The sequence below is a fragment of the Bombus flavifrons genome, chromosome 14, assembly GCF_040668555.2.
Source record: "Bombus flavifrons isolate JBK064 chromosome 14, iyBomFlav1_principal, whole genome shotgun sequence".
Lineage (NCBI taxonomy): Eukaryota > Metazoa > Arthropoda > Insecta > Hymenoptera > Apidae > Bombus > Bombus flavifrons.
In genome coordinates this window covers 961,845-987,186 of record NC_138455.1, presented here as the reverse complement: position 1 = coordinate 987,186, position 25,342 = coordinate 961,845, and the positions used below count along the sequence as shown (strand labels likewise).

Sequence of the window (25,342 nt, the reverse complement as noted above, 5' to 3'; positions counted from 1 at the left end):
GTGCAATGATCTCTTGGTAATCTCTTAAAACTCGGTTCACTCGTAATGATTTAAAATTTAAAACAATAATGTAATAATCACTATAATTAAGTTCAAATAATATATACATTTCTAACTTAATACATACTTCAGATACACTACTACCACTATTAACTCTAGTCATTGTCTTGAACAATTGTTCAAATTAGTTAGTTGCACATATAGCCTAGTTATGAATAAACACATTGCAATAAAGACAATTGTACTAGAATTACAAAATAATTCAGCTAAAAATTTAAAGATTAAGTAAAGTGATTTTTGTAATTTCGTTACTACTATATTAGATTATAATGAATGTCTTCTCAAACTTTTAAAAATTTCATACAACAAAAAATAGTTATCGAATCGATCATTTAATTGAGTATCATTAATGAACATGTATAAAATTTTAATTAATTCATAAAGTATACATAAAAGTGATGCTTAGTTAATTTTACGTCTGATCTTACTAATGTTATTTTATTGCATTTATTTTAATATCAGGTGCAGTACAAAAAATTGGTATAGAAATATGTAGTTCCATATATGAATATGATAAGATATCAGCATACGAATTTATTAGTAAAGACGTATTACAATATTTAAAAAATATTTATATTTGAAGATTCTCTTATAGAATAAATTCGTTATCACAGCAATAATCTATATTCGTTACGAGATTTTCTTATTGTAATAAGAACGCATTATTATTGCTGAAATGGTCATAATCGTTAGTTTGTAAAAAGAAACATTTTTGGTATTTGAGAATTGTTTTAAATCCCGTAATTTTTCCAAAAACATAGCATATATAAAAATTATAACTTAAGGTCATATAAATTATTCATTAAATAATACTTTTCTGTATAGAAATTACACAATAAGAATTTCTATTCCTATATTTACATATTATTATAGTGTTGTCGATGTAACAGCACTCACACCGTGTACTAATACTATGGGTGGTAAATCTGCTGTTAATTCTGTTAACAGTTGGAGATACTGACGATATAAAGTATTTTCATCCCATGTATTTGATATTGGAGGTGCAGGTAAATATATAAATATTGTAGCAGTTTGTGAAGAATGTTGTCTAATTAATTGATTCACACTGTAAAATAAAATGAATATAATAAAAGAACAGTTATTTACAAAATTGTTAAGTATCAGACATTAAATAAAATATGTATTTAGACAAGATACCTCAAAATATAAGCACGTGAAACATTACTTAAGATATCGTTACTTTCAGTACTCGATTCATATTGACTTTCCACTGCCGAATCAATGAGAGAATGGCCCTTTAACCCACTTATTTGCGTACCCCAATTAGGAATTTGTTTAATAGATGCTGATATTCTCAACATATTTAATAATTTTCTTATACGAAGTTCGTTAGAAACTCGAGGAAATTCGCTAATCGAATTATGTGAATCTGAGACGCTCAAACTTGCATTATTATCTGAAACTTCACAATGAAATACCCTGAGATGTAGATTTTTCCATATAGGGACCATATTAATAATACATGCAAGTTGCAACATAAATAATGATGTTGTATCAAATGGATCTTGATCTGTTGGTTGGAAAAAATTCACAGGCCATACATCTATATATTTTAAAGAAGAATTCCTAAAACACAACAATATTAAAAAATTATATAACGATATAAATTAATCATATATTAATGAAAAATTAATCATGTGCTTACTTAGTTATTTGTAATTTGTTTAATGTATGAAAATTTCGACATAAACACAAATTTTTTTTCATCTTTAACACATCTGAACACATTCCTACATATTGTATTGGATCCAGATTTTTTTCTGCATTTGTATGTCTTAAAGGAAACGCAGTACTGTTTGGTAAGGTTGAAACGTTCTCAAATATATCAGTCGCATACTGTGAGTTCTTGAAGAAATCTATCGATGCTTCTTCGTCATAAAAACCAAGAACAATTGTATTTGGTTTCATAGCTCCCATTCCCGATATCCTAATTAAGTGATGTAGTCCCTCGCGTACAGTTTTCGTAACTGTTAGTTCGACAAATGCCTTTACTTTCATATGATCAACTAAACTTAACCAATGTGGATACTCTTCTATAGTGGGATCGATATTCTGGCCCAAAAATTCTCCAACTTTTATGTGTCCTATTACGTACAGTCCTCCTTTTTTCAAGTCATTTACAAAATCTATAAGTGGACATGCTGATCGTGGAGATGCTACCATTAGCAGTATTTGTGGTCGCCAAAATTTTACATGATCTTTACGTGAATCTAACATTAATAAGTACTTTCGAACTTGATGAAATATCAGTGCTTGAGATATGCTTCCCCAAGGAGCATTTTTACTTGGCGAAAATAAATGCAACACAATGATTAAAATTAGGCAAAGTATTATACTGCTGGAAGCATAAATACTATTTATAACAAACATCATTATTAATGTACCGAAAAGACCAATTGTAGCCGTATGCCATGTAAAATAATTAAACGTTGGTCTGTAAAAGATATACAAGCATTATAATTACTTTGTATACCTAAAAGTATTCAAAATTAGGTAAATTCAAAATAAAAGATACCTAAAATTTGGTGCACTTGCAAGTTCAAGACCAAGACAGGCTAAGTTAGTAGCCAAATAGCTTAACAAGAACAACACTGAATTAAGCTGAGCAATGATATTCAAAGAACCTATTAGTAAAATTATTTGAACTAAAGTCCATGAAGTTAAAACTGCAGCAATTGGATTTCCTTTCCATGTTCCTTGTATTATAAAATTTAAACCAGAACCTATAAATATGAAACACGCAAAATGTAGACAAAATAAATAAATATAAAAGAAATTTATAAAAACTTTATATTTTGATCACTCACCAAATACATTATCTTTTGCTAGAGCTTCCAAAACTCTACTTGACCCTATCAAATTACTTAAACCAGCACTAAATGTTGCTGTTAATATACCAACTGCCACGAATGGTGGCCAAATATTAATTGGCATCATATACATAAAATCATTTTGTAATAAAAATTGACTTGTACTTGCAGCTGTAAGAATAGATAGAAGAATATAACATATAAATGTAAATAATACTGCTGACAAAGTTCCACGTGGAATGTTTCTCCCTGGATTTTTCAATTCACCTATATATAAATAATTATTATATATTAAAACTTGAAACATGAATAAAAGTAAAAACTATTTTGATTAATAATCTTTTTAAGTACCACTCATATTAGCACCAGCCATTATACCAGTAACGCCACTGAATAATACACCAAAAACACTTGCAAAATCAGTCATTGTTCCTTTACTTGAATAATCTGCACTATAATTTGAGTAAAGATTCCTTATAAGAGTGGATGACAGCAATCCTGTATAAGTGCCATTAACATGTTCTGTTGCATTTTGAACCAGCATATTTGCATTTGGAATTGGTATCTGTAATAAATGACAAATCACGTTTCTGATCATTTTTGTGCTCTCCACAACATTACCTCCATATATCCCTTGGCCAAAAAACTTATAAAAACACTTATTAGACAGACACATACAACAGCCAAAATTGCAACACTAGTTTTTGCAAACATTGCAGCTCCTATTAGACATACTACTAAATTGGCAGTATTTAATATAGAACAATATAAAAATCTCCACCATCCACCATCTGGTATCAGTGCACTTTTACCAACTAAATAACCAGATGGCCCAAAACTTTCTATCAAACCTTCTGCACATCCGGAAATACAAAGAGCACTCGAAACAATATTAGCCATAAAAAATAATGTACCAATAGAACCACCAAATTCTGGTCCAAGTGTACGACTAATCATAACTGTACAATAATTAGTAGGAAAAACTTGCATAAAATATATTTAAAGTTCCAGAATATCTTATCATTTTCATTGCAAACTTGCTTCCAAAAGAAAATATATGTATGATAAAAATTTTATATATTATAATTTTTTAATATTTGAATATATTTTGATATATAATAATTCTAATATATCAATAATTTGATATTAAAAACAACAATTAAATATATGTCTTTATCTAACATATTCAATATATATATATTAAAAACATAAAGTAGTAACTGATATCTTATCTTTAAATAACAGATGGATTTTATGTGTAACAGATTATTAATTGTTGAAAATAACAAAATTCAAATAAGGATACAATAAGCACCACCTCCTTCGACTGCTCCATTTGTTGAAATTGCGCATACAGATGCTACAGTAAATAACAAAATTCCATATGCAATTATGAATTGTATCAAAGTGACAAGTAATCCAGCATTGCCTACGATATATCCTACAATGTAAAGTTTATTTGTATGATAATGTATATTTAGTTTCATCATTGAAATTATACAGACTCAACACAATATCTTGAATTACTTCTGTAAAATTCATACCCATGCGTATAAAAATTAAGGCACTGAACATCGATAATGTAACAGGACTGAATACACCAGCAAATGTTCCCAAAGTCCGGCTACTATCTGCACTCAAACTACCAAATTCTACGTATCCATCTCCTTCTGTCTGTTGTACTCGTCCAAATTTAAAGAAATTGCTTAATCTATATAGAACACCTCTTCCATGGATTAGAGGAGCTTTTTCACTACTGATCTTGACATGTACAGGTTCATTGTTTGTAGAACCTACTTCTGAAGCCATCATTTTTCTAATTTCCTAAATCAATAATTTGCAAAGGAACATATATAATAATAATCTTCATAATACTTTAATTATTACATTCACTTTAGGAATTGATTAATAATAAAAAATATATAGATTCGTCATTCATTTATTTCATTAAAACTTTCAACAGTAAACTTGACTATATGTAGAAAACTATTGTGAGATATAATAAGAACAGTCTAAGTATCAAATTTTATTTAACGATTTACCTTGAAATTATATTAATCCACTTAGTTCTTTTATGTACATAACAATGTATAAAACTATTGTTACATGCAATAAAGCCAGAAACTTATGATGTCATCTATTAAAATGTCAAATCGTAACTGTACAAATTGTAACAATTCGAGATTATTAAGCTCATGTCAAAATGTACTAATTACAACTGTTTTCTTATCTATTGAAACCACCTTTTAAGATTAAAAAATTATCGTGTTTTTTATTCTTTTTCTCCTTTTTGTTTTTCTTTTTTAATATTATAAAAATTCCCTATCTACTCATGAAATTTCTTAATTCACGCTTGGTATTACTGATAGTACAACCAGGCACAACTCCCTGATACAATTTACCCTCTGCTACAACCACTAATATTTTAATATGACTTTATAATCACAAAACAGGAACATTTAAGAAAAATTATGTCAAATAAGTGCTGAAAATTATTCAAACTACATAAGCTCTTTGTATCTAAGTAATCCAAATATTATTTTTAAAATATATTTATATAAATATATAACAATAACAAAACAACAATACCCAGAAATTTTGTTAATAAATTGATAAATATAAACAATAATTAATCATTCAATTAATAATTAAACTGAATAAATTTGTTTTAACACATGTAACGCTTATAATAATATATTATATATGTAACTTAAAATCCTATATTAACGTATCTAGATAGACATGTTTATAGCTGATTATAATAATCCACTGCATCATCTCTCAATTGTTATTGACATTATTTAAAAGAATAATTAAAAAAAAACATTTGAATAAGTATCATTAGGTATCATATAGAACACTAAAATGGTCATATACATGAGAAGCTTAGTTTCACCGTTATCACGATCAATTGTTACAAATTTTATGTCGTTTCGTAAAATGACTGCTAGTGTTAAAACAGATTCTGTAAAATCTTTATTTTATAAAGAATATGGAGAACCTGTAGATGTTTTACACGTTACAACACAATCTATTAATCAACCAGAAAATAATCAGGTAATTCAGTTAAAATGATTTTTAACTTTTTTTTTTAATGCATTTTAATAAAAAGTTATTTATTGTTAATAAAGGTTTCTGTCAAATGGTTGTTAGCTCCTGTTAATCCAGCAGACATAAATACAATACAAGGTAAATATCCAAGTAAACCGCCTTTACCAGCTATTCCAGGGAATGAAGGAGTTGGTGAAATAATAGCTATTGGATCTAATGTAAAATATTTAAATATTGGAGATAGAGTTATACCAAATGGCACGCATTTAGGAACATGGAGAACGCATGCAAATTATACTGTGGAAGAACTTCTGAAGGTACATAATCTGCTTTCAGGTAATAAGGTTTGTATATATTAGGTTGTCCCAAAATTCTTTTTTGTTTTATAAAGAAATAATAGGTGCACAACATTTTTTATTTTATATTCATCATATATAATTTAATAAAATAATATAAAACAAAAAATGTTGTGCATCTATTATTTTCTTATAAAACAAAAAAGAATTTTGGAACAACCTAATATTTATCACAATAGCTCAAAATTTGATACATGTTAAAATCTTAGGTTCCAAAAGAAGTTGGCGTTGTGGAAGCTAGTATGTTAAATGTAAATCCATGTACTGCGTACAGAATGCTTAAAGATTTTGTGGAATTAAAACCTGGTGATACTGTAATTCAAAATGGTGGGAATTCAGCTGTTGGACAGATGATTATACAACTATGTAAAATATGGAATTACAAATCTGTTAGTGTTATAAGGGACAGACCTAATATAGAAGAATTAAAGGTATAAAAACAGTTAAAAAATTAAATTTTTATTTCCATTGATTAATAAAACCTGTGTAGAATTACTTGACGAGCTTGGGTGCAGATGAAATTCTTACTGAAGATGAAATAAGGAAAACTCAGATTTTTAAAACTAAAAAGTTACCTTCACCAAAATTAGCTCTTAATTGTATATGCGGGCAAAATGCATTAGAAGTTCTAAGACATTTAGCACATGGAGGTATTATGGTAACTTATGGTGGTATGTCCAGAGAACCTTTAACAGTTCCAACGTCTGCACTTATTTTTAAGGTATATTGATTAAAATTTGTAAAGTAATGTACAGTATAATTAAGTAAGTAATGTTTGTTAATAATCTCAAAAATTAAATAGGATATAACATTAAAAGGATTTTGGATGACAGCATGGACAAAGGTAAATATGAATTCCAAAGAGCGTGAAAAGATGTTTAGTGAATTAGGAGCATTATTCAAGGATAAGAGATTAAAAGCTCCACCACATAAGTTAGTTCCATTTTGTCAGTATCAAGAAGCTGTTATTAATGCACTCCATACTGATGGTCGAACTGGAGTGAAATATATTTTGGATATGACTAAGCTATAAAGTAAACTCTCTTTTAGATTATAACTTAGTTTTGAGAACATTGCATTTCTTCTATCTTTAGTACTTTTTATATGAACTAAAAATAATTATATTTATTATTGTGCAAGAGACATTAATTTAATGTTTATGTGATACATATTTTGTAGTGCACTTTTAAATAAAATTTTAATGCAGAGTAATGTTAATTATAATTCATAATATAAAATGTTTATAAAAATACGATTTTTTATATATTACACAAACTGGAATATTGCTGTTCTATGTAAAAAGATGTATTAATTAATTTATGCAGGACGAAATATTTTTATATTTGAATGTAAATAACAAATTAAAGAAAATTTTTATTTATTTTATTAATTATCATGGCGTAATCGAAAAAGTAAGTTTAAATAATATTATTCTGTTTTATCTAAAAGTTCTAACAAATTCATGCTGTATTTTATGTCTTCATGATCATCTTTAAAAAAATCTGTACATATAATATCAAGTTTCGTTTTATAATCTTCATTAAATTTCGTTTTTTCATATTTTGTAACTGTAACGTCATTCTGATTGTCCTCCTTAGAATCGGACTCGCATTCTATATTTGTATTATCATTATCTTCAGTTGAAAATAAATTCAAAGTAAATGGTCGTTTGTAGAAAGTTTCTTCAGTTCCCAGTTGAACAGCTAACATACCAAGTTCTGCTTTTGTACCACATTCTTTAACGTAATTATGATTTTCTTGTTCAGAAGTTAGTTTTGATATGCCATACAACATCGAATACCTGTATAATATGCTTCTTATATGTTTCTATCTTTGGAAAATTTGGTAATTTCATATTTGACACTTACATATTTTTGCCCAGTATTGTACCTCGTTCACCAAAAAGATTAAAAGAACCATCGCAGTAAGTTTTCAAATCTATATCACATAATTTTGTACCAGAAAGGCGAGTTTTATTTTCTTCATATTTTTCATTGTATTTATGGTAGATTGAATTAAAGCTACCATCATCATTTTGTAATCCAAGTCTAAGAAGTATAGATACTTTCACGGAATAATACTCTAATTCTTTCAAACAATCATTTCTGGCATTCCAAACTTCTTCAAAAGTTAATGTACCATAAAACTAGAATTATCAGTAAATCGTTTTTAGAAATTCGACATAACCAATAATAATGATAATAATAATCATATCAATAATTTAATCAATGAGTAAAATACTTACATCGGTTACCATTTGGTGTACTAATCCAATACATTGTTGAGCATTTGGATTGCTAACCATGTCACGCATTGCATCTGTATGGTTTAATGTTAACAATACAATTTCTACAGGACCAGTAGCTGCAGTTAACTGATATTTAACCATCATGATCATTAGATCGAACAGTTTATTCATACTACTTTTATCAAGTTTCATTATTGATGATAATACAACACATTCTAAAGTAGGTCGTAAAAGAGATATCTTAGTCAAAGATTTTCCCTCAAATACAGAAGACAGCATTTTAGGATTAAGTAAAGCAGCAGTTACCTCGTCTAACACTGTATATAGGTAGAAAAAGACATTTTAAAATTAATCAAAATATATAAAAAAATACACAATTATTTAATATAAATTAGCAGCATACAATGTATACTCTTTTGTATAGTATTAAACTAGCCTTGTATAATTTTATCAACACTTATCCTTTGTGCCTTCAATCTTTGTCGCAAAACATATAACATTTCACCACCCATGTTTAAATAAAGTATTGGTGTTGCATATAATGACATTTTTTCCTACTTTCACTTCCACTTTCAATAATAGAGTACTTTTGTAGTTTTAGTACTTACACGTAGTTTAAGGATAGCGTCGTCTTAGCGACAGAAATGTACATAAAATTAATCGACGTAATGTATTTAAATGAGACTGCGCGATATTTTCTATTTCATAGTTGTGAACAATTATCTTTTTAGAAGTAAGTACATTGCATTTTGCTTCAAATTGTATATTTCAATCTATTTAATAACTAAATAAAAAAATGGTTGTGCGAAAATTAATACATAGTTATCTTCGTAACTAATTTATTTCGTAAAACATTAGTATTTTAACTGCAATAAGTTAATTATAACTGTATATATTGATTAAGAAAATTTGTTATAATAAATAACTGGTTCTCTTAAAAAAAAACTTAATATTTATCGAATAATGAATTACTAAGTAACAATGTTAACTTTCTCTTTCCAGTCTAAAAGTTTGACAGTAATAAAAGACGTGTGTTATAACTGTTGGTTTTATTATATATAATTCGTCTCAAAACATGTTTTAAGTTAAAAAAGAAAAGAACATTTAACATCTGCTTTTTGCACTTAACAGATATTAGGCAACTAATTATAATAATCATTCTTTTAATAATACTAATTAACAATAACATTAATTATTTATAAAATAATATAAGTGGACGGTTATATATAACAAAAAATATTTTGTTCCGCATTTTTATAAAATATCTTAAATCTAAGTTCGAAATTGGTTTAGTTACTTGGAACGGTTTACATTGTAGAAAGAATTTAGTAGCCCTGTTATTTCAGTTTTTATATCGTTTATCCACTTATAACATATGAAGACTTCATTCCAAAAAATATGCTATACATATTTATCAGTCTAATATTAATCTGTAGTATGTGTTGTTGCACAGAATCAATCTCCATATATCTTATTTTCACATTATGCTACTTATATCATAAATACAATTCTGCTTACAATTCAATTAATATCAATAAAATTTTTATTGCATTTATATTCTGTTAACACACACATAAATTTGTCAATAGAAACAATAATGAAAGTAAAGAAACTACAGCAGTATATAAAGTTTTGTTATGGTCTTCTGTGGTACTTAATAGCATTTAAAAAATTATCACGGTTACTGCTCAAAAATTTGCAAATATCTTGTATAAGTGTATATGCAATTATGTTACCTTTTGTTTTATAAATTATTGTATATCGCGAAGATTCAATTTTTAGAGGTATTAAACATAAGTAGAATGTCTTGCTTAACTTAAAATTATCTAATATTTTGTTTTTAAATATCTAATTCGACATAAATTCATCTTTGATTATATGCTTTATATACAAATTGTAATTTAAGTACATTGTATCACGTCGTAATTTATAGAAACTCTTTGAAAATATGTAACAGTTCTGCAATATTTTAAACAAACTGCTATAAAAAGCTATGTTTGGCTATTTAAAAACACAACTCTATTTATATTTGTGAAAATCATAAATAACATTATACCGAAATTAATGTAACGTTAAAAGATATTGCATTCGATACCTTATTAATGCAATAAAATATTAAATTTATTCTAAACAATGCAAAATTCATTATTTCTGATTTTCGCATTATTCACTTAAAGTACATAAACGTGTCATCTGGAGTATACTCATACATTGTATATTACATCCAAATAATTGAGATAAAATTTTATTTTTTACTCCTTGGAGAAATATCACAATTGTTTCTAATTTTATATTTATATATATATTCTCTTCAGAAACTGGACAAACTTATGCCATTTCTTTTTAATTATGCAATGATTATCTTAATAGTGTTTAGGAATTTCTCGAAATATATTTCTAAGAGAAGTTATTATTATTTCGAGAGAGTATTAATGTTATTTGCAATTTAACTTACAAATTATATGTCCAAGTACCTTTTGCTGACTGAATGTAGCGAAGAGGGACAATTGTGTTTCTAACATCGGGACTTTTTGATCTTCTTACACAATCTTGACTCAAAACCCTGCATCCTGGACTTAGAGCTAAACCATTAAAGTTACTGCGGGGGATGCTGTCACTACTTGCCACTCTTCTAACATCATTGGTTTTCCTTTCTTCACAGTTACCAACTACTGACATTAAATTATCTGGTACAGAGTCCCTAAGTTTATATGCATTCTGATTATTTCCAAAATATTTTGAATTTGTGTTAACAGATATATTTTTGGGACTTCGCATTGAACAAGTTTCTACATAACCATTACGACGAATTTTTTGTTTATCAGCGTTATCATCAACCGAATGCCGATCATATGTAGGATGATCAAGATTATAGTTTGCATCGTTATCAATACACTGGCAAGGAATTACCATACTATCAAGAGAATCCGAAAATTCAGGACTTGGAATTGAAGAAACACTACCCATATGAGAGAAGGTAACCGTCCCCTGAGTATTTTGAGGACGGCGTCAGAAACATCATTCTTCTAATTCATCCATTCGATTTCTAACTGCCATTTCTACCACTTCCAAACTCGGGTAGTCAAGCTCTTTAACTAAGCATAAAACAGCTGATAAAATGTTGGAATTCTAAAATCACAATATTTTGTTATTTTTGTTCCATATTTCTAGATTTGTATAAAAACACATGAAACATACTCTTGTAACAGGCCTCCTGTGATAGTGAAACTGTGATCTACACTTCTCCTTATCTGAATGTCTTACCCATCCATGCACTTGGTTTAAATCTTCCTGTAATATTGAAAAATTCTATTCTGTTCATTATTTTAGCTAGAAAGAGAGTCAACATGTTTCAAATTAACATTAATTTTTAATTCTAACCCTCTCTACATTATGATGAACTGCCATTCGTCTAGGTTGAGATGATGGTTGATGTTGCTCTTCATAATCTTTAATTCTATGGTCATGATGTTCTTTATATTCAGATTTCAGTCTATTATCATAGTCATAACTATTTCTATCTGCGCGTCTTTCATCTATAATTTCATTTGTAGAGTATTGTGTCCTTGGAGATGTTGGTGCGTATGTTCGTTGTGGTGTATCATTATTACTATATTCTGCATAAGATCTTCTGTCATCATAATCTCCATTATGTCTAGAAATTGCTGGTCGGTCATCATATTCCTAAAAATAATTATAATTCAAAAAGTATTTGTAGTGCATTTATATCTAATATTTTTAAGATTTATAAAATATTATAAAATTAATGTAAGTTAATGATTAGTTTGTATTTGTTAATAAAATTGATAATTGGATGGTCCATGCTTCAGTGAACCATTCATTATAACTACTTATCTTAAACTGGAATCTAAACTATTTCTGTAAATTAAAGCTACTGTAAAAGTTAATATCAAATACAAAAATGTTTAAATGTCATCACAAAACGTAATAAAATTTATGGTCTTTTTTTTAAAATCACAAATGATTTCTATTTTTGAAATTATTCTTCATATTAATACAAATAGAAATATTAGAAAGACAAGTATATATCGCATATGATTAAATATACAAAACATATTATACTTGATTCATATTGTTTATTAATTAAGGAAAACCATTTAAAATTAACAATATCACTAAGTGATAAATTGTAAGTAATGCATAAGTTTAACTACTGAACACTAGAACTATCAAGGTAACACTAGAAGTAAAATACTACTTTGCACAAACATTGTGCAATCTATAGGATGTACCTTGATCATTTCAATAGTGTTAGTGGCCACGTTTTCACTGATGTTGCGCGACTCTGTACGTATAGTGTCATCTTTGCTTTGATTCTTTGACTGTCCATTCTGTTGCTGTCAGTATATGATTGCAGACAAAAGGAGCAATAATAAAATCATGCTTATTTGTTAAATATTAATTTAGATATATTGCTCAACAATGTTACTAAGATGGAGAATTAATTATATTTCTAAGTTTAGTACTAAAATAAAATCAATTTATTGAGTACTTTAATATATAGAATAATTATTTTCTTTCATATTTTCACTACACATATAAACATATTAGTATAAATCCTTTTACATGCAAAATAAACATACAATTGACTTACCTCATACGTATACTGATTATTTTGAGAATAATGATGTGATGGTGATGCATTATAATTTGCATTTCTATGATCTGGATCATGGTACTCTTCTTGAGCATGTTGTGTTTCTTCAAAACTTCTCTGTGAACAAGTAGTTTTATAAGTCTTATAACAAATTATACCTGTACATTAAATAAATGTAGGCATATTTATATATGTTATAGCATAATGAGAACATAATATAATACGTAACTTTTATAACAAAATTATCATAAAAGGTTTATAAAATTATTATAAATGAAATTATTATAAAAATAATTGATACAGCTTGAATTTTATATTACCTGATCACTTGAGGAACTATATCTTCGATGTCGAATCACTTCAGTTTCTTCAATATACTCAGTAGTAATATCCTAATTGTGTAAATGTTATTCAAATGTTAAGACTTTGTTAAAAACGTGTTAACATATCATAACATTCTATTTTTATGAAATCATTATGATAGGATTAAACAAAAAAATAGATTAAAATTTAATGGTAGATTTAGTTAATAATATTTGCACAACATATATCATTAATAAAACCAAAATTTCAATGAAGACATTATATATAGCAAAGTAATGAAAAATGATTTATACAAGTATAGTGTGAACAAGGCCTATTTTTATAAATAGTTTTACCTCTGGACTAACTGCATCTGATTGTGGTGGAGAAGCATACATATCAAGAGGATGGACTAAAACACGACCTCTTGTTAATGCAGTTTGCACTTCCTCAGGTGATACTATTTCATCATCGAGCTTTTGTAGGTTTGGTAAAGCTTTTAAAACTGCTAACCGATAACTAGAAATAAATGAATTACTTAACTAACCTACTCAGATAATTAATAAATTTTTTAATTGCCATACACAATACCCTTCTTTCTCAGCACAAGGATTTTCACCAAGCCATAAATTTCTTAAATTTGGTAAACCTTGAAGATAACAAACTTCATTCAAATCTTCAATATTATTATTTCTAACAAATAATTCTTGAAGACTTAAACAGTATTGAAAATCAGCAAGGGTGTTGATATGGTTAACACTATAAACAAATGAAAAAGATTTTAAAATATAACATAGTATTAATATGAATATGTTAAATGTTATTTATGTTTATATTAAAGTTTATTATATTTTTAATGCCATATTACAATTACTTAGCTTTGCTAAAAATTATAAAAATGGATTTCAAAATAAAATCAAAATATATAAACCCAATTGTAATATAAGATTACATGAACATAGAAAGTTACATGCTTAAAATACATAGGATCACTAAGGTGAAATGTTTCATATAGAAAGGTGGGTGTAACCACCTAAGTAAATGAGATTATATATTATATTCTTATATATTTATTATTTTTTTGTATTCTTATATATATACATTCTATTCTGTATATTTATATATTAGATGTGTAATAAATGCTATTTCACTAAATTCCATTTCATTTCAATTAATTTAAATAAAATCTATTATATTACTAATAGAATTTTTAATATTGATGTCATTCTTAATATACATTATAAGAAACATTATGTGCCAGTATTTATATCAAATTAGTTTTATTTTTCTTCAAAGATATTAAAATATATTACAATGAATTCAAAATATGTGGGTAGAACAACTTCTGAAGTAGTAGGTTGTGCCTATGATCTTGAGGTTTATATAAACCTCTCCATAGTAGGAATGCATTAGAGAATGCATTAAAAATTATGAACAAGTGAGATCATTACTATTATGAACTCTTCTTATAAAACAATTTTCAAGTAATAATTTCTACACAATTTATATGTATATATATATATATATATATAAATCTCAAGATTATGGTCTTAATTATTTACCTTAATGACAGTACTTCCACATTTTTCATTTTCCTTAAAATGCTTACATCAGTCAATTCTGTACCCCTATATTAACAATATAAATAAATTAATTTATGTAAATATTTAGTTGTATATTATATATTTATAAATATTTCTTTAAAAAAAATTATTGCACAAAAGACAATTCGAAATAGTTTACTAATTGTTTAACATTATAAATTAAATACAAGCATGTATAATAACTTTATTAATTTGTATTTATTTTAGTCAATTAAATTATGCAATTTTAAACACAAATATTAAATTGCACTTTCTTATATTTTTATCATTATTAAGAAATGTTTTCGTTCTATTAAATATAACAAAACCTAAAATATTTATAATTATTGGAGTAATCTATTTTCCAATAAGAACATAAAACAACTATAAATCGTACTACTGGAACTCCTTAAAAAATAAGCATGTACTACAGTGAACATGTCATTTTAATATAATTACATATAAAATCAATTACATAGTAGTAGAATAAATAACAACTCATTTGAGAAGGGTAATATCGTTATAAACGCTTACCAACAATTAAGTTTTTTTACGGCAGAGAAGTCAGACATTCGTGTCCGAGCCACGACCATTTCTTCTGTTAACTTTACCATTATGAAGCTTGTAATTCATATAAATATACTTGAAATAAAGTAGTAATAAAAGATTTTGCAGATGTTAATAACAATTATAAAAAATATGCAATTCAGACTATCACTACAAATTTCTTAACTGTAAATCAAAGACGCAACCAAAACCCATCGCCATGATGGTGTGCCATCAACTAATTGAAAAGTATTACGGTATACGGTAAGATTACAAAGCTTTCACAAAATACTGAAACATTCTCAATACTGATATGTATTCTACCAGTTCCAAAGGTACATTTCACGAATTACCGCCTCTAGCGGTTGAATGGCCGAACTATACACTGGTTTCTTCTTTTGGTGGGAGAAATGTGTGTGTGCACAACGAGAGGGGAAATGTGCGTTTGATTTGTACCACGTGGGCTGTACAAAGTTGACCGAAAACAAACGCTTAGTGTCGATTCGAAAACGAACGGCAAAACTCTACGTCGTACCATGACCTTTCTAACTTTCCGATCATTATTTTCGCACGAGAAGTTGTTTTAGCTCTATTGATTGAGCAACGAAATCAAGTTGTTGTAAAACTGCACAATTACATAAATTATTATACAGAAAATTATAAACATTGTAAAATTGTACAATTATTGTAAATTTGCAAATTGAATAACTACAATAATCTTATTTTGCAAATAAGCAAATGGTTTTAATTGCTTGAAATCTTTTCAACAATCACAATCCTCAAATCTTTTCCAATTTCTATAAGTTCAAAAAATAAGTCGTAGAAAATGACGAAAAGGTTCGAGAAAATTGGTAAGTATTAAGAGGATAAGATAGCATAAGAAATATTTGAAACCTTTTGAAATTGTTGAAAACGACGTCATTTTCTAAGAAATTCTGTCGTCGAAAAAAATTTGTCGATCGAAAGAACAATTTTGTATCAGGAAAACATAATAGCATAAAAGGTGGCACAATTTCGCTAATTCTTGGAAATTACGTCATATTCCGGGAATTTTTTTAAAGTAGAAATTTTCGAGTTTTCGAAAAAGATTTTCGTCAGTCTCGATTTTGTATCAGGAGAATATAATTTGGTATATAGTATTGAATAGTAGAAAGGATAAATAACAAGACTGTAACACGCCGTTAAACTATTTTGATTTATTGAAAACCTTTCTAAATATATTTTACACTATATTATATTATATTATATTATATTATATTAAATGATATTATATTATATTTTATTTCATTCTATTTTATTTTATTATACATTTTATTTGCAATAAATAATTTCATTTTTTATCGTAACATATAATCATTTCCACGAAGATCGTTACGGCTAGTTGCTGTTGATTCCTGTTGGGTGCTTGTGGTATCCTGATTGTTGTTTCTACTCCCAAGGTGGATTTTCTGTAATCTATACAAAAAAAAGCAATGTACTTCTAATATTTAATTAAACTTTTAAGCAATTTTTATGTTTCTTTCGTCCTTAACTTTCATTGGTCGGTGATATGAATGTACATTTTTCGCCGTGCATGCGCATGTTTCTCCCACCAATAGCAGTGGAGAAGAAATGTGCATATAGTTCGACCGTTTGCAGGTAGAGGGCCTTATTTTTAGTATGGATCTTCCAGCTGTTTTTTTTAACATTGCATCGGCGATCTCTCTATTCACCTCTGATAATGCAGCTATACAACTCGTATTCATTCCTTTAATTAAGTTTAAATTTCTTTTACAATTGCGAAAAATATATAAAAATAGTAAAATATATATTATCAACAAATGCTGAAAGTTTTTGTTATAAAATATGTTCTATAGATTAATAAACTATATAATATAATTTTTCATAGCGTAATTATAGTTTGAAATGATCTTTGACTTTGAATACATTCCACTCTATATATTATTCTTTTTTATTTCTAGCTTTGTGAAATAATTTACTAGGGAAATTGTTCCCGCTTTACCGATGTACTCTTTTCTTTTTCTTTTCGTTATAGTTGGCTATAGTTAAAGTATTGAAGTTTCCTAAAATCGAAGACGCACTTGTGTTTAAAGAATGTTGATACGTACATGATAACACGTGTTGGAACATATAAGGAAGTAAAAATAAAACTTTAGTGATCATTTAATTTCTGCAACAGTGTTCATGACGCCTGGCATTAGAAAAATGCAGAAGGTTGGAAAATTGAATCCTTCGATTGATATTATTCCATTACAAGGATCTAGTGGAGATTATAAATCAAAAACTATGAATAATAAACATAAAATTGATTCTTCTCATAAATACTTGCGGGATCAATTACTAATATCACGTGTACAAACGGTGATTGAATTATTTTATAACTTTTAGAATTTTTAATTTAACAAGTGTCTAAAATCAACACTTTTTATATTATGCAGTTTACGTGGTAAATTTATGCATTGAACCTTAAAATATAATATGTAATAACTGTGTAATACATATAAATAATTTTACACAAACTAGTTAAATACTTGTATATAATGTCGCTTTTTTAAATAAAATTTTATTTTATTCCACTCTTTGAACATCTTTATGTCTTTCAATATTTTTAATTTTGTGGAAAATTACTTAATATAATCATTAATTCTAATTGTTTTAAGATAATATGTTAGTACATCTTCTACTTTATACTTTAGTACTTCTGAATAATTAATTTTTTTATTGTTTTAGTATATGCATGAAAATGAAAATAAAGTCTATATTGACGTTAATGAAATGGCAGATGCTTTACAAAAGAAGTATAGAGATTACCGTATTAAAAAGCGAGGTCCCTTCAGGATATTAGTGCGTAAAGCATATGATGAACTTACAGAAATGTTTGCAAAGAAATATTGTTCTCGTGAATGGCCTCCTTATGATGATGAAGATGAAGAGGAAGAAGTTGATGTCGAGGTATATATAGATATAATATTTAAGTATGATATAGTAAATTTTGAAAGAAATATATTGGTTTTAGTCAGATCCTCAAAATACTATGTTAGATGGAATGCTCTTAAAAATGTATAAAAAATCACAAAACAAACAGAATGGAAATTCCAGTGATAAGGAACTTATAGATATTAGTAGCGATGATGATGTAAGCAAAGTGGAATCAAATTCAAATAAAATAAATGAACCCGAGATTGTGGAGAAAGATCAACAGAAACCAGGTCCATCTTCGGGTACAGAAAAAGCTGTGCATGCTAAAGAAGTCGAACAACAAACAACAGTAAATTTAAAGCTTTCTTTAATAGAGTTACATTTCTTAAACTTATTATTGTTAAATATCATCTACTTCAAATATAATTTAATATGAAATCTACATCGAAATAATAGTACTGATACATGAAGCCTATTATGTCAAAATAATGTTATACCAGAGACATTACCTGATTTACTTTTTATAGCCTAGTAAAGAAATACAACAAGCTACTACAGTGAGCACAGCAGCTACTACAACAACCTCAAACACAATGGTAGAATCTACAAAGAAGCGACAACGTGATAAAGACATTGATAGTAGTCAATTCATGTTCATAAAAAAAGTCAAAGGGATACCAATTTCTGAATCCAAAGTCACATTTGCTGACATAGGAGGAAATGATAAAGCTTTAAAAACTGTATGTAAATTACTTGCACATATGAAACATCCAGAAATCTTTAAGCAACTTGGTATATCTCCACCAAGAGGATTTTTACTTCATGGTCCACCTGGATGTGGAAAGACCTTATTAGCGTATGCTATTGCAGGAGTAAGATACTATTTTAATGTCAATAGTTGGTCTAGTATCAATAATTGGTTTTATTTGACTATTTATTTAATATTTTTGAAAACTAGGAGTTAGATATACCATTATTGAAAGTAGCAGCACCTGAATTGGTAGCAGGAGTATCAGGCGAAAGCGAAGCAAGAATTCGAGAATTATTTGAACAGGCACTTACAATAGCACCTTGTGTCATTTTTTTAGATGAAATAGATGCTGTAGCACCACATAGAGCCACAGCTCAAAGAGAAATGGAGAGAAGAATTGTTGCACAACTGTTATCATGTTTGGATGGTAATTTACCATTATAGTCAAACTACAGTAAATTACATTAATTTTAAAATAATTTCTCAAGTAGAAAATATGTTATTGGACAGAACTAAGTTTGAAAGAAAATGGTACTAGGGTATTAGTACTTGGAGCAACAAATCGACCTGATTCATTGGACCCTGCATTAAGGAGAGCTGGCCGATTTGACCACGAAGTGTGTCTGGGTATACCAGATAGAGATGCAAGAGCAAAGATTTTAGCTGTACACACAAAAAAGGTAGCACTTGCTCCAAATGTTAGTTTATCCACAATAGCTTCACTTACACCAGGTTTTGTTGGAGCTGATTTAGTTGCATTAATTAGAGAAGCAGCTATGGCAGCTATGGACAGGTAGCTGTTTAAATATTCAATAAGTATATTAAAATTAATTTATTTAATATGGTCAATTATATTTTCCTATGTTCTTATATTCTTATTAGAATACTTGAAGACTTGAGGTCGGTTCCAGATAATAAATCTTCAGAAATTCCAGAAAATAGTACTGTTATTGAGAAAAAAACTGAAAGTTTTGAAAATTCTAGCAATTTAGTCAAAGAAGTAACCATTGAACCATCTACCTCAAATCAAAATAATGTTCCTAAGTTAGGTAAAACGAGTAATGCAGAGAGTCTTCAAGCAACTTTGGAAATGGATGTAATACAAGAAAATTCCAAATCTCCAGATTTAACAGGGTTACTTACTTGGTTGCGTAATGATCCGCCACTTCCTTCAGAAAGACTATCAAATTTATGTATTGAACACAATGACTTTGAAACTGCTGTTCATATAATTCAGCCATCAGCCAAAAGAGAAGGTTTTGCAACAGTACCTGATGTTACATGGGATGATGTCGGTTCGTTACGAGATATTAGAGAAGAATTGCAAATGGCTATACTTGTAAGTATATTTATATTGGCTTAATTAAAAATATTGGAATAATTTGATACACATTTAAAAGATATAAAATATTTTTTTTTTTGTTTAATATTCTAGGCTCCAATTCGACATTCCGAACACTTTATAGCGCTAGGATTAACAGCACCAACTGGAGTATTATTATGTGGTCCACCTGGTTGTGGGAAAACATTACTAGCTAAAGCTATTGCAAATGAGGCTGGTATTAATTTTATTTCTGTTAAAGGACCAGAGCTTTTAAATATGGTAATAATTTTAGATGATTATAATAAATATTATAAGATGCAATTATTAAATATTTTATTTTTATTATTTCAGTATGTCGGTGAAAGTGAAAAAGCAGTTCGACAGTGTTTTATTAGAGCTAGAAATTCTGCTCCGTGCGTTATATTTTTTGATGAATTGGACGCATTGTGTCCCAGACGATCAGAAGGTGATAATTCTGCTACTTCACGTGTTGTAAATCAAATGTTGACTGAAATGGATGGAGTAGAAGGACGACAAGGAGTATTTTTAATGGCTGCGAGCAATCGTCCTGATATTATAGATCCAGCAGTATTAAGACCAGGAAGATTAGATAAGATTTTATATGTTGATTTGCCTACCTCAGCAGATCGTGTTGACATCTTAAGAGCACTAACAAAGGTAACGTTTTTGTTTTCAAGAAACATTTTAAAAAAATTTGTTCTCTTTAGAAATAAACGTATATTTACAGAATGCAACCAAACCAAAATTAGCTGCAGATGTAAATCTTGAAGAAATAGGATATAATAGTAAATGTGATGGTTATACTGGAGCCGACTTAGCAGCTTTAATCAGAGAAGCTGGGATAGAAGCATTAAGAGAATTAATGGATATGCATTATTCAGGACAACCAGAAATCTCTATGCGACATTTCGTAGTTGCATTTGATAAAATAAGACCGTCCGTACAAGAAAAGGTAAACACATTTGTTTCATTAATAAAAAATAAACATTCATTTTTATAAATATAGGTTAATTGCATAACAACAATACATGTATAACTTATAGGATATCAAACACTATGAAAAATTAAAGAAATTGTATTCAATTAAAAAGAAATCCGATGATACACCTATGGAAACTCCAACAGATACACCTATAGTAGATGTAGTCATGGAACCTATGGAAACGTGAAATAAAAATAAATCTTAAATAAACATGTAAAAAATCTTCCATTACAAAGTACTTTTAAGCAGATGACAGTGAATTTCACACAAAAAATACATATTGTATGCCTTAGCCTCACTTTTGTAGTTGAGGCATTCTAGTGTCCATCTCTGTCGATCGAAGATGTAAATGTAATATATTAGATCTTAATTTACTGTTTTAAAATAAAAACTGACGATGTTCTTTATTTTTTAAGTGTAGAATATATGCAATATAGAAATGTTAATGACATTTTTATAAAACAAATCAAATTTATGTTCGATATATTTTTGAATAATGAAAATAATTTTATTTAGTTCAATAAAAAAGAATTAAGCTTACTATGTATACAAAAATTATTAAAAAAAAATTTATGATTCAATTTTTGTCAATAAATAAAGTTTTTTATAATTACTTATTTCATTTATTTGTCTACAAAAATAACTAATTATGATTTTATTTCTTAATATACACTTTCTTAATATACACGATATGTTTATACATAAAAACATATCGTATTTATGAAAGACATTTATGTAAATTTACTACCTACAAATATTCCAATAACATTAAAATACTTAATATATACATAATTTTCTTATACAATATATTTTTTATTCCAAATTATTACTTGTAATTCATTGTTATAATATCACTTGTTTTTCAGTCTGATATAGATATAATAAGCTAAACTCCAAAAATTAAAGTCGAATTTACACTATTTCACTTTAGAGGTACACGGCGAATGAACACTTTTCATCCTTATTTCATCCGCGGAAGAAAGCAAAGGTGAAAGCAGTGTTCAACAACGATGTTAATAAACATAACAATGTAAATTCGACTTAAGAAAACTGAAATAAACTCCGATAACTGATTACATTAAAATTATGTTGTAATTAAGTTATTAATAGAATATACGTCTTAAAAAACATGTAGTATACTGCTTCAAATTATATAATACTTTAATTTACGTATAAAATAACAATATTAGGAATAATATAAGAAAATATCTAAAATAGATTTCTTGCTGAAAAATATTTTTTAATGAAATATAACTGTTTTATAAGACAAAATATAAAACTTATTAACTTAACAACTTCATTGTGGTACATGTGGTTCTGTTGTTCGATTTTGCACAATCCAAGGATGTCTTAAAACATCTTCTAAAGGTAATCTATGATTTGCGTCAACTACTAAAAGCTAGAATAAAAAAATGAAAAGTTATCACTTATTATTTTCATATAGTAGTCAAACTTTTTAATAATTTAGTTTAGTTAATAATGCACTTTTTTATCTTACAAACATAAAATAACAGCTCACCTTAGATATTAAATTTTTTGCACCTTCACTAATAAAGTTTGGAAATTTATATTGAGCTTTCTTGATTTTTATATATGTTTCATCATAAGTTTCAGCTAAAAAAGGAGGTTTACCAACTAAACATTCATAACAAAGCACACCAAGTCCCCATAAGTCTACAGTATGATCATGTGTTTTTCCAACAACCATTTCTGGTGGTAAATAATCTAAAGTACCACATAAAGTATTTCTCCTAGATGAGGGTGCATGGACAGACCATCCAAAATCTGCCATTTTTAATTCACCCTTTATACCAAGTAATAAATTTTCAGGCTTGATATCACGATGTATCACCTTTTTACTATGACAATATTTTAAAGCATCAGCTAATTGAGATACATATGTTGCTGTTCTAATTTCATCAAAACGTTTCTCTGGTTGTGCATTCAATTCTTTAAATAATTCTCCATTTGGGGCATATTCCAAAATTAAATATACCCTTTTATCATCATGAAAATATCCATACATTTTTAAGATATTTGGATGCCTATACGAAAAATAAGAATGGTACATTTACTCTAATTCGTCTTATAAAAGATATTATTTATATTGTAGCAAAAGTTGATGGAACAATCAAATGTAATTTTAAATTTAAATAAATTTTAAGATATTGAAGTTTTTATGATAACAGTCAATATTTCCTTTTTACTATAAATATTAAAATTTTTTACCTTAAATGTGTTTGAATTTCTATTTCCCTCCTAACTTGATGTTCCACATCAGCTTTCTGTATTTGTGCTTTAAATAATACTTTCATAGCAATGATGAATTTTGATTTCTTCTCTCTAGCTAGATAAACATTTCCAAATTTTCCTTTTCCCAATGGTCGTCCAATATCAAAATCAGTTAAAACCCACTTCTTTTCACTTTGACTCTTTTTATTTGTATTGCTTTGTTCTACATTCTTCTCAATGTCTCTATTTTTTTCAGTTTTATTTTCCTTGTCATCATCAGTTATATTTGATATATATGCTATCGTGTTAGAAGATATAGGTAATTTAGGTGGCGGCATCAATTCTGTTGACTTTTTAGAGCCCTTTTCTTTAATTTGTTTGATATTTGCCAAATAAGTATTGCATTGACTGTTTGTACTATTTAAATTTTCTGTATTTCTTGATGTATTCTCAGTCAATACAGAACTTACTTTTGATATCTTTAACTGTTTAAGATTATTTTCAACTTGAGAAATTGCCTTTTGTGTTTGAGACTTAGATCTTTTATCCTTCAGCATTGCTTAAATATAACCTATGATTGAAAATAGCATAAAGTATTAACAAATAGAAGTCTTTTAATAAACAATTAATTTATTACATAATGCAAGAATTAAAAATTATAAGATTATACAGAGATTCATTATATGTTAATAAAAAAATTAAAACTCTGTATATACACATATAAATATACACATATTTCACATAAAAATTTTATAAACAATATTTAAAGAATAAAGTACAATGTATTATTTAAAAGGTTACAATGAATTGATATTTTAAAAATATTTTACATAATCAATAAAAGAAACAATGTCCATATTTTAAATAACTATATTAAGAAATTAATAACAATAACTAAAACACTTACGTTTAAAGCAAGAAATACAAATTCTCTTACAAACGTTGTATCTTCAATTCTATTTCAAAATAACGAATTTCCACACTTTATTCTCATTGGCCGGAATATTCAATCATGTATAGAAAATAAATTACAAGATATTCAACTCTATTAAGAAGTGAGAGTCATAGTTAACAGCGCTACGTATTATAAGATCTGTAAAGACCAAAAAATTCAATAACTTCAAATTAATATTAATAACTAAACATAACAAAATTACATTTTTGATATACATTTTTTGCACAAATCCTATTTATATAAATATTAAGAATGTGAAATAGATGTATGGATCTGGAAGTAAATAATAACAATAAAATTTGATAAAAATCAAATTTTAGTACTAAATTAATAATTAATGTACATATATTACTTTTAGTATCGTTAATTTAAACTAAAATATGAAATACAATATATCATTATGTACATATGTGTCAATATAAACGGATGTAATATTTTGGGAAATATAAACAAATTTTTAAAATAATGTATTAATGTACATTTATGCATCACGATTACGATTGTGATAAATGAGAACAGTTTCTTTGTAAGAATTAAAAATTTGTTGTTGTAAGTTAAAGTA

At 27.3% G+C, this 25,342-nt stretch overlaps 6 protein-coding genes across 12 annotated transcripts; 2 read left to right on the top strand and 4 right to left on the bottom strand.

Moving 5' to 3' along the window:
• Positions 1-68: 68 nt before the first annotated feature.
• On the bottom strand, positions 69-5,243 carry LOC138186571 (solute carrier family 12 member 9). Its single transcript, XM_069126562.1, has 10 exons — positions 4,934-5,243; positions 4,436-4,715; positions 4,198-4,332; positions 3,513-3,850; positions 3,243-3,456; positions 2,889-3,158; positions 2,597-2,804; positions 1,727-2,515; positions 1,219-1,647; positions 69-1,126 (listed from the first exon to the last, which is right to left on the bottom strand). The coding sequence occupies exons 2-10, from the start codon at positions 4,701-4,703 to the stop codon at positions 928-930; spliced, it is 2,850 nt and encodes a 949-aa protein (XP_068982663.1). The 5' UTR covers positions 4,704-4,715; positions 4,934-5,243; the 3' UTR covers positions 69-927.
• Positions 5,244-5,398: 155 nt separating this feature from the next.
• Positions 5,399-7,965, top strand: LOC138186573 (enoyl-[acyl-carrier-protein] reductase, mitochondrial). 2 transcript variants are annotated; one of them, XM_069126568.1, is made up of 5 exons: positions 5,399-5,948; positions 6,023-6,259; positions 6,508-6,729; positions 6,789-7,019; positions 7,101-7,965. In XM_069126568.1, the coding sequence occupies exons 1-5, from the start codon at positions 5,757-5,759 to the stop codon at positions 7,329-7,331; spliced, it is 1,113 nt and encodes a 370-aa protein (XP_068982669.1). In that variant the 5' UTR covers positions 5,399-5,756; the 3' UTR covers positions 7,332-7,965. The 2 variants fall into 2 exon arrangements, with proteins under 2 accessions (XP_068982669.1, XP_068982668.1); XM_069126567.1 differs by having other exon boundaries at positions 6,023-6,286.
• Positions 7,727-9,454, bottom strand: OSCP1 (Organic solute carrier partner 1). 2 transcript variants are annotated; one of them, XM_069126570.1, is made up of 4 exons: positions 8,950-9,454; positions 8,544-8,863; positions 8,167-8,444; positions 7,727-8,099 (listed from the first exon to the last, which is right to left on the bottom strand). In XM_069126570.1, the coding sequence occupies exons 2-4, from the start codon at positions 8,823-8,825 to the stop codon at positions 7,727-7,729; spliced, it is 933 nt and encodes a 310-aa protein (XP_068982671.1). In that variant the 5' UTR covers positions 8,826-8,863; positions 8,950-9,454. The 2 variants fall into 2 exon arrangements, with proteins under 2 accessions (XP_068982671.1, XP_068982670.1); XM_069126569.1 differs by having other exon boundaries at positions 8,544-9,454.
• A 124-nt stretch (positions 9,455-9,578) lies between these two features.
• Positions 9,579-15,995, bottom strand: LOC138186572 (dynein axonemal assembly factor 11). 3 transcript variants are annotated; one of them, XM_069126563.1, is made up of 10 exons: positions 15,585-15,995; positions 15,030-15,095; positions 14,059-14,226; positions 13,824-13,986; positions 13,485-13,556; positions 13,162-13,281; positions 12,800-12,904; positions 11,928-12,230; positions 11,745-11,855; positions 9,579-11,675 (listed from the first exon to the last, which is right to left on the bottom strand). In XM_069126563.1, the coding sequence occupies exons 1-10, from the start codon at positions 15,662-15,664 to the stop codon at positions 11,565-11,567; spliced, it is 1,299 nt and encodes a 432-aa protein (XP_068982664.1). In that variant the 5' UTR covers positions 15,665-15,995; the 3' UTR covers positions 9,579-11,564. The 3 variants fall into 3 exon arrangements, with proteins under 3 accessions (XP_068982664.1, XP_068982665.1, XP_068982667.1); XM_069126564.1 differs by having other exon boundaries at positions 11,745-11,837; positions 15,585-15,984; XM_069126566.1 differs by lacking the exon at positions 12,800-12,904 and having other exon boundaries at positions 15,585-15,984.
• A 1,528-nt stretch (positions 15,996-17,523) lies between these two features.
• On the top strand, positions 17,524-22,203 carry smid (nuclear valosin-containing protein-like smid). 3 transcript variants are annotated; one of them, XM_069127005.1, is made up of 11 exons: positions 17,524-17,957; positions 18,327-18,548; positions 18,613-18,864; positions 19,043-19,387; positions 19,474-19,693; positions 19,777-20,059; positions 20,149-20,605; positions 20,702-20,869; positions 20,942-21,268; positions 21,339-21,563; positions 21,655-22,203. In XM_069127005.1, exons 1-11 carry the CDS (start codon positions 17,781-17,783, stop codon positions 21,778-21,780), a joined length of 2,802 nt encoding a protein of 933 aa, XP_068983106.1. In that variant the 5' UTR covers positions 17,524-17,780; the 3' UTR covers positions 21,781-22,203. The 3 variants fall into 3 exon arrangements, with proteins under 3 accessions (XP_068983106.1, XP_068983107.1, XP_068983108.1); XM_069127006.1 differs by lacking the exon at positions 17,524-17,957 and adding an exon at positions 18,023-18,042; XM_069127007.1 differs by lacking the exon at positions 17,524-17,957 and adding an exon at positions 18,025-18,042 and having other exon boundaries at positions 18,617-18,864.
• Positions 22,204-22,703: 500 nt separating this feature from the next.
• Positions 22,704-24,883, bottom strand: LOC138187303 (aurora kinase C). The gene is made up of 4 exons (XM_069127942.1): positions 24,733-24,883; positions 23,823-24,396; positions 23,113-23,638; positions 22,704-22,992 (listed from the first exon to the last, which is right to left on the bottom strand). Exons 2-4 carry the CDS (start codon positions 24,380-24,382, stop codon positions 22,891-22,893), a joined length of 1,188 nt encoding a protein of 395 aa, XP_068984043.1. The 5' UTR covers positions 24,383-24,396; positions 24,733-24,883; the 3' UTR covers positions 22,704-22,890.
• Positions 24,884-25,342: the final 459 nt, after the last annotated feature.

Bases quoted from the DNA above. Each gene is read 5' to 3' on its own strand.
- LOC138186571 (XM_069126562.1), bottom strand. From the start codon at position 4,703: ATGATGGCTTCAGAAGTAGGTTCTACAAACAATGAACCTGTACATGTC. The intron at 4,333-4,435 runs GTATGAATTTTA...TTTACATTGTAG, and splicing joins CTTAATTTTTATACGCATGG to GATATATCGTAGGCAATGCT. The intron at 2,805-2,888 runs GTGAGTGATCAA...TCATATTTATAG, and splicing joins AGCAAAAGATAATGTATTTG to GTTCTGGTTTAAATTTTATA.
- LOC138186573 (XM_069126567.1), top strand. From the start codon at position 5,757: ATGGTCATATACATGAGAAGCTTAGTTTCACCGTTATCACGATCAATT. The intron at 5,949-6,022 runs GTAATTCAGTTA...TTGTTAATAAAG, and splicing joins ATCAACCAGAAAATAATCAG to GTTTCTGTCAAATGGTTGTT. The intron at 6,287-6,507 runs GTTTGTATATAT...TTAAAATCTTAG, and splicing joins ATCTGCTTTCAGGTAATAAG to GTTCCAAAAGAAGTTGGCGT.
- OSCP1 (XM_069126569.1), bottom strand. From the start codon at position 8,825: ATGCTGTCTTCTGTATTTGAGGGAAAATCTTTGACTAAGATATCTCTT. The intron at 8,445-8,543 runs GTAAGTATTTTA...TGATAATTCTAG, and splicing joins TACACCAAATGGTAACCGAT to TTTTATGGTACATTAACTTT. The intron at 8,100-8,166 runs GTAAGTGTCAAA...CATATTATACAG, and splicing joins ACAATACTGGGCAAAAATAT to GTATTCGATGTTGTATGGCA.
- LOC138186572 (XM_069126563.1), bottom strand. From the start codon at position 15,664: ATGGTAAAGTTAACAGAAGAAATGGTCGTGGCTCGGACACGAATGTCT. The intron at 13,282-13,484 runs GTAATATAAAAT...ACTTGTTCACAG, and splicing joins ATAGTTCCTCAAGTGATCAG to AGAAGTTTTGAAGAAACACA. The intron at 12,905-13,161 runs GTAAGTCAATTG...ATATACTGACAG, and splicing joins ATAATCAGTATACGTATGAG to CAACAGAATGGACAGTCAAA.
- smid (XM_069127005.1), top strand. From the start codon at position 17,781: ATGACGCCTGGCATTAGAAAAATGCAGAAGGTTGGAAAATTGAATCCT. The intron at 19,388-19,473 runs GTAAGATACTAT...TTTGAAAACTAG, and splicing joins TAGCGTATGCTATTGCAGGA to GAGTTAGATATACCATTATT. The intron at 19,694-19,776 runs GTAATTTACCAT...GTTATTGGACAG, and splicing joins ACTGTTATCATGTTTGGATG to AACTAAGTTTGAAAGAAAAT.
- LOC138187303 (XM_069127942.1), bottom strand. From the start codon at position 24,382: ATGCTGAAGGATAAAAGATCTAAGTCTCAAACACAAAAGGCAATTTCT. The intron at 23,639-23,822 runs GTAAAAAATTTT...TTTTTCGTATAG, and splicing joins GAAATTCAAACACATTTAAG to GCATCCAAATATCTTAAAAA. The intron at 22,993-23,112 runs GTGAGCTGTTAT...TTTTTATTCTAG, and splicing joins CAAAAAATTTAATATCTAAG to CTTTTAGTAGTTGACGCAAA.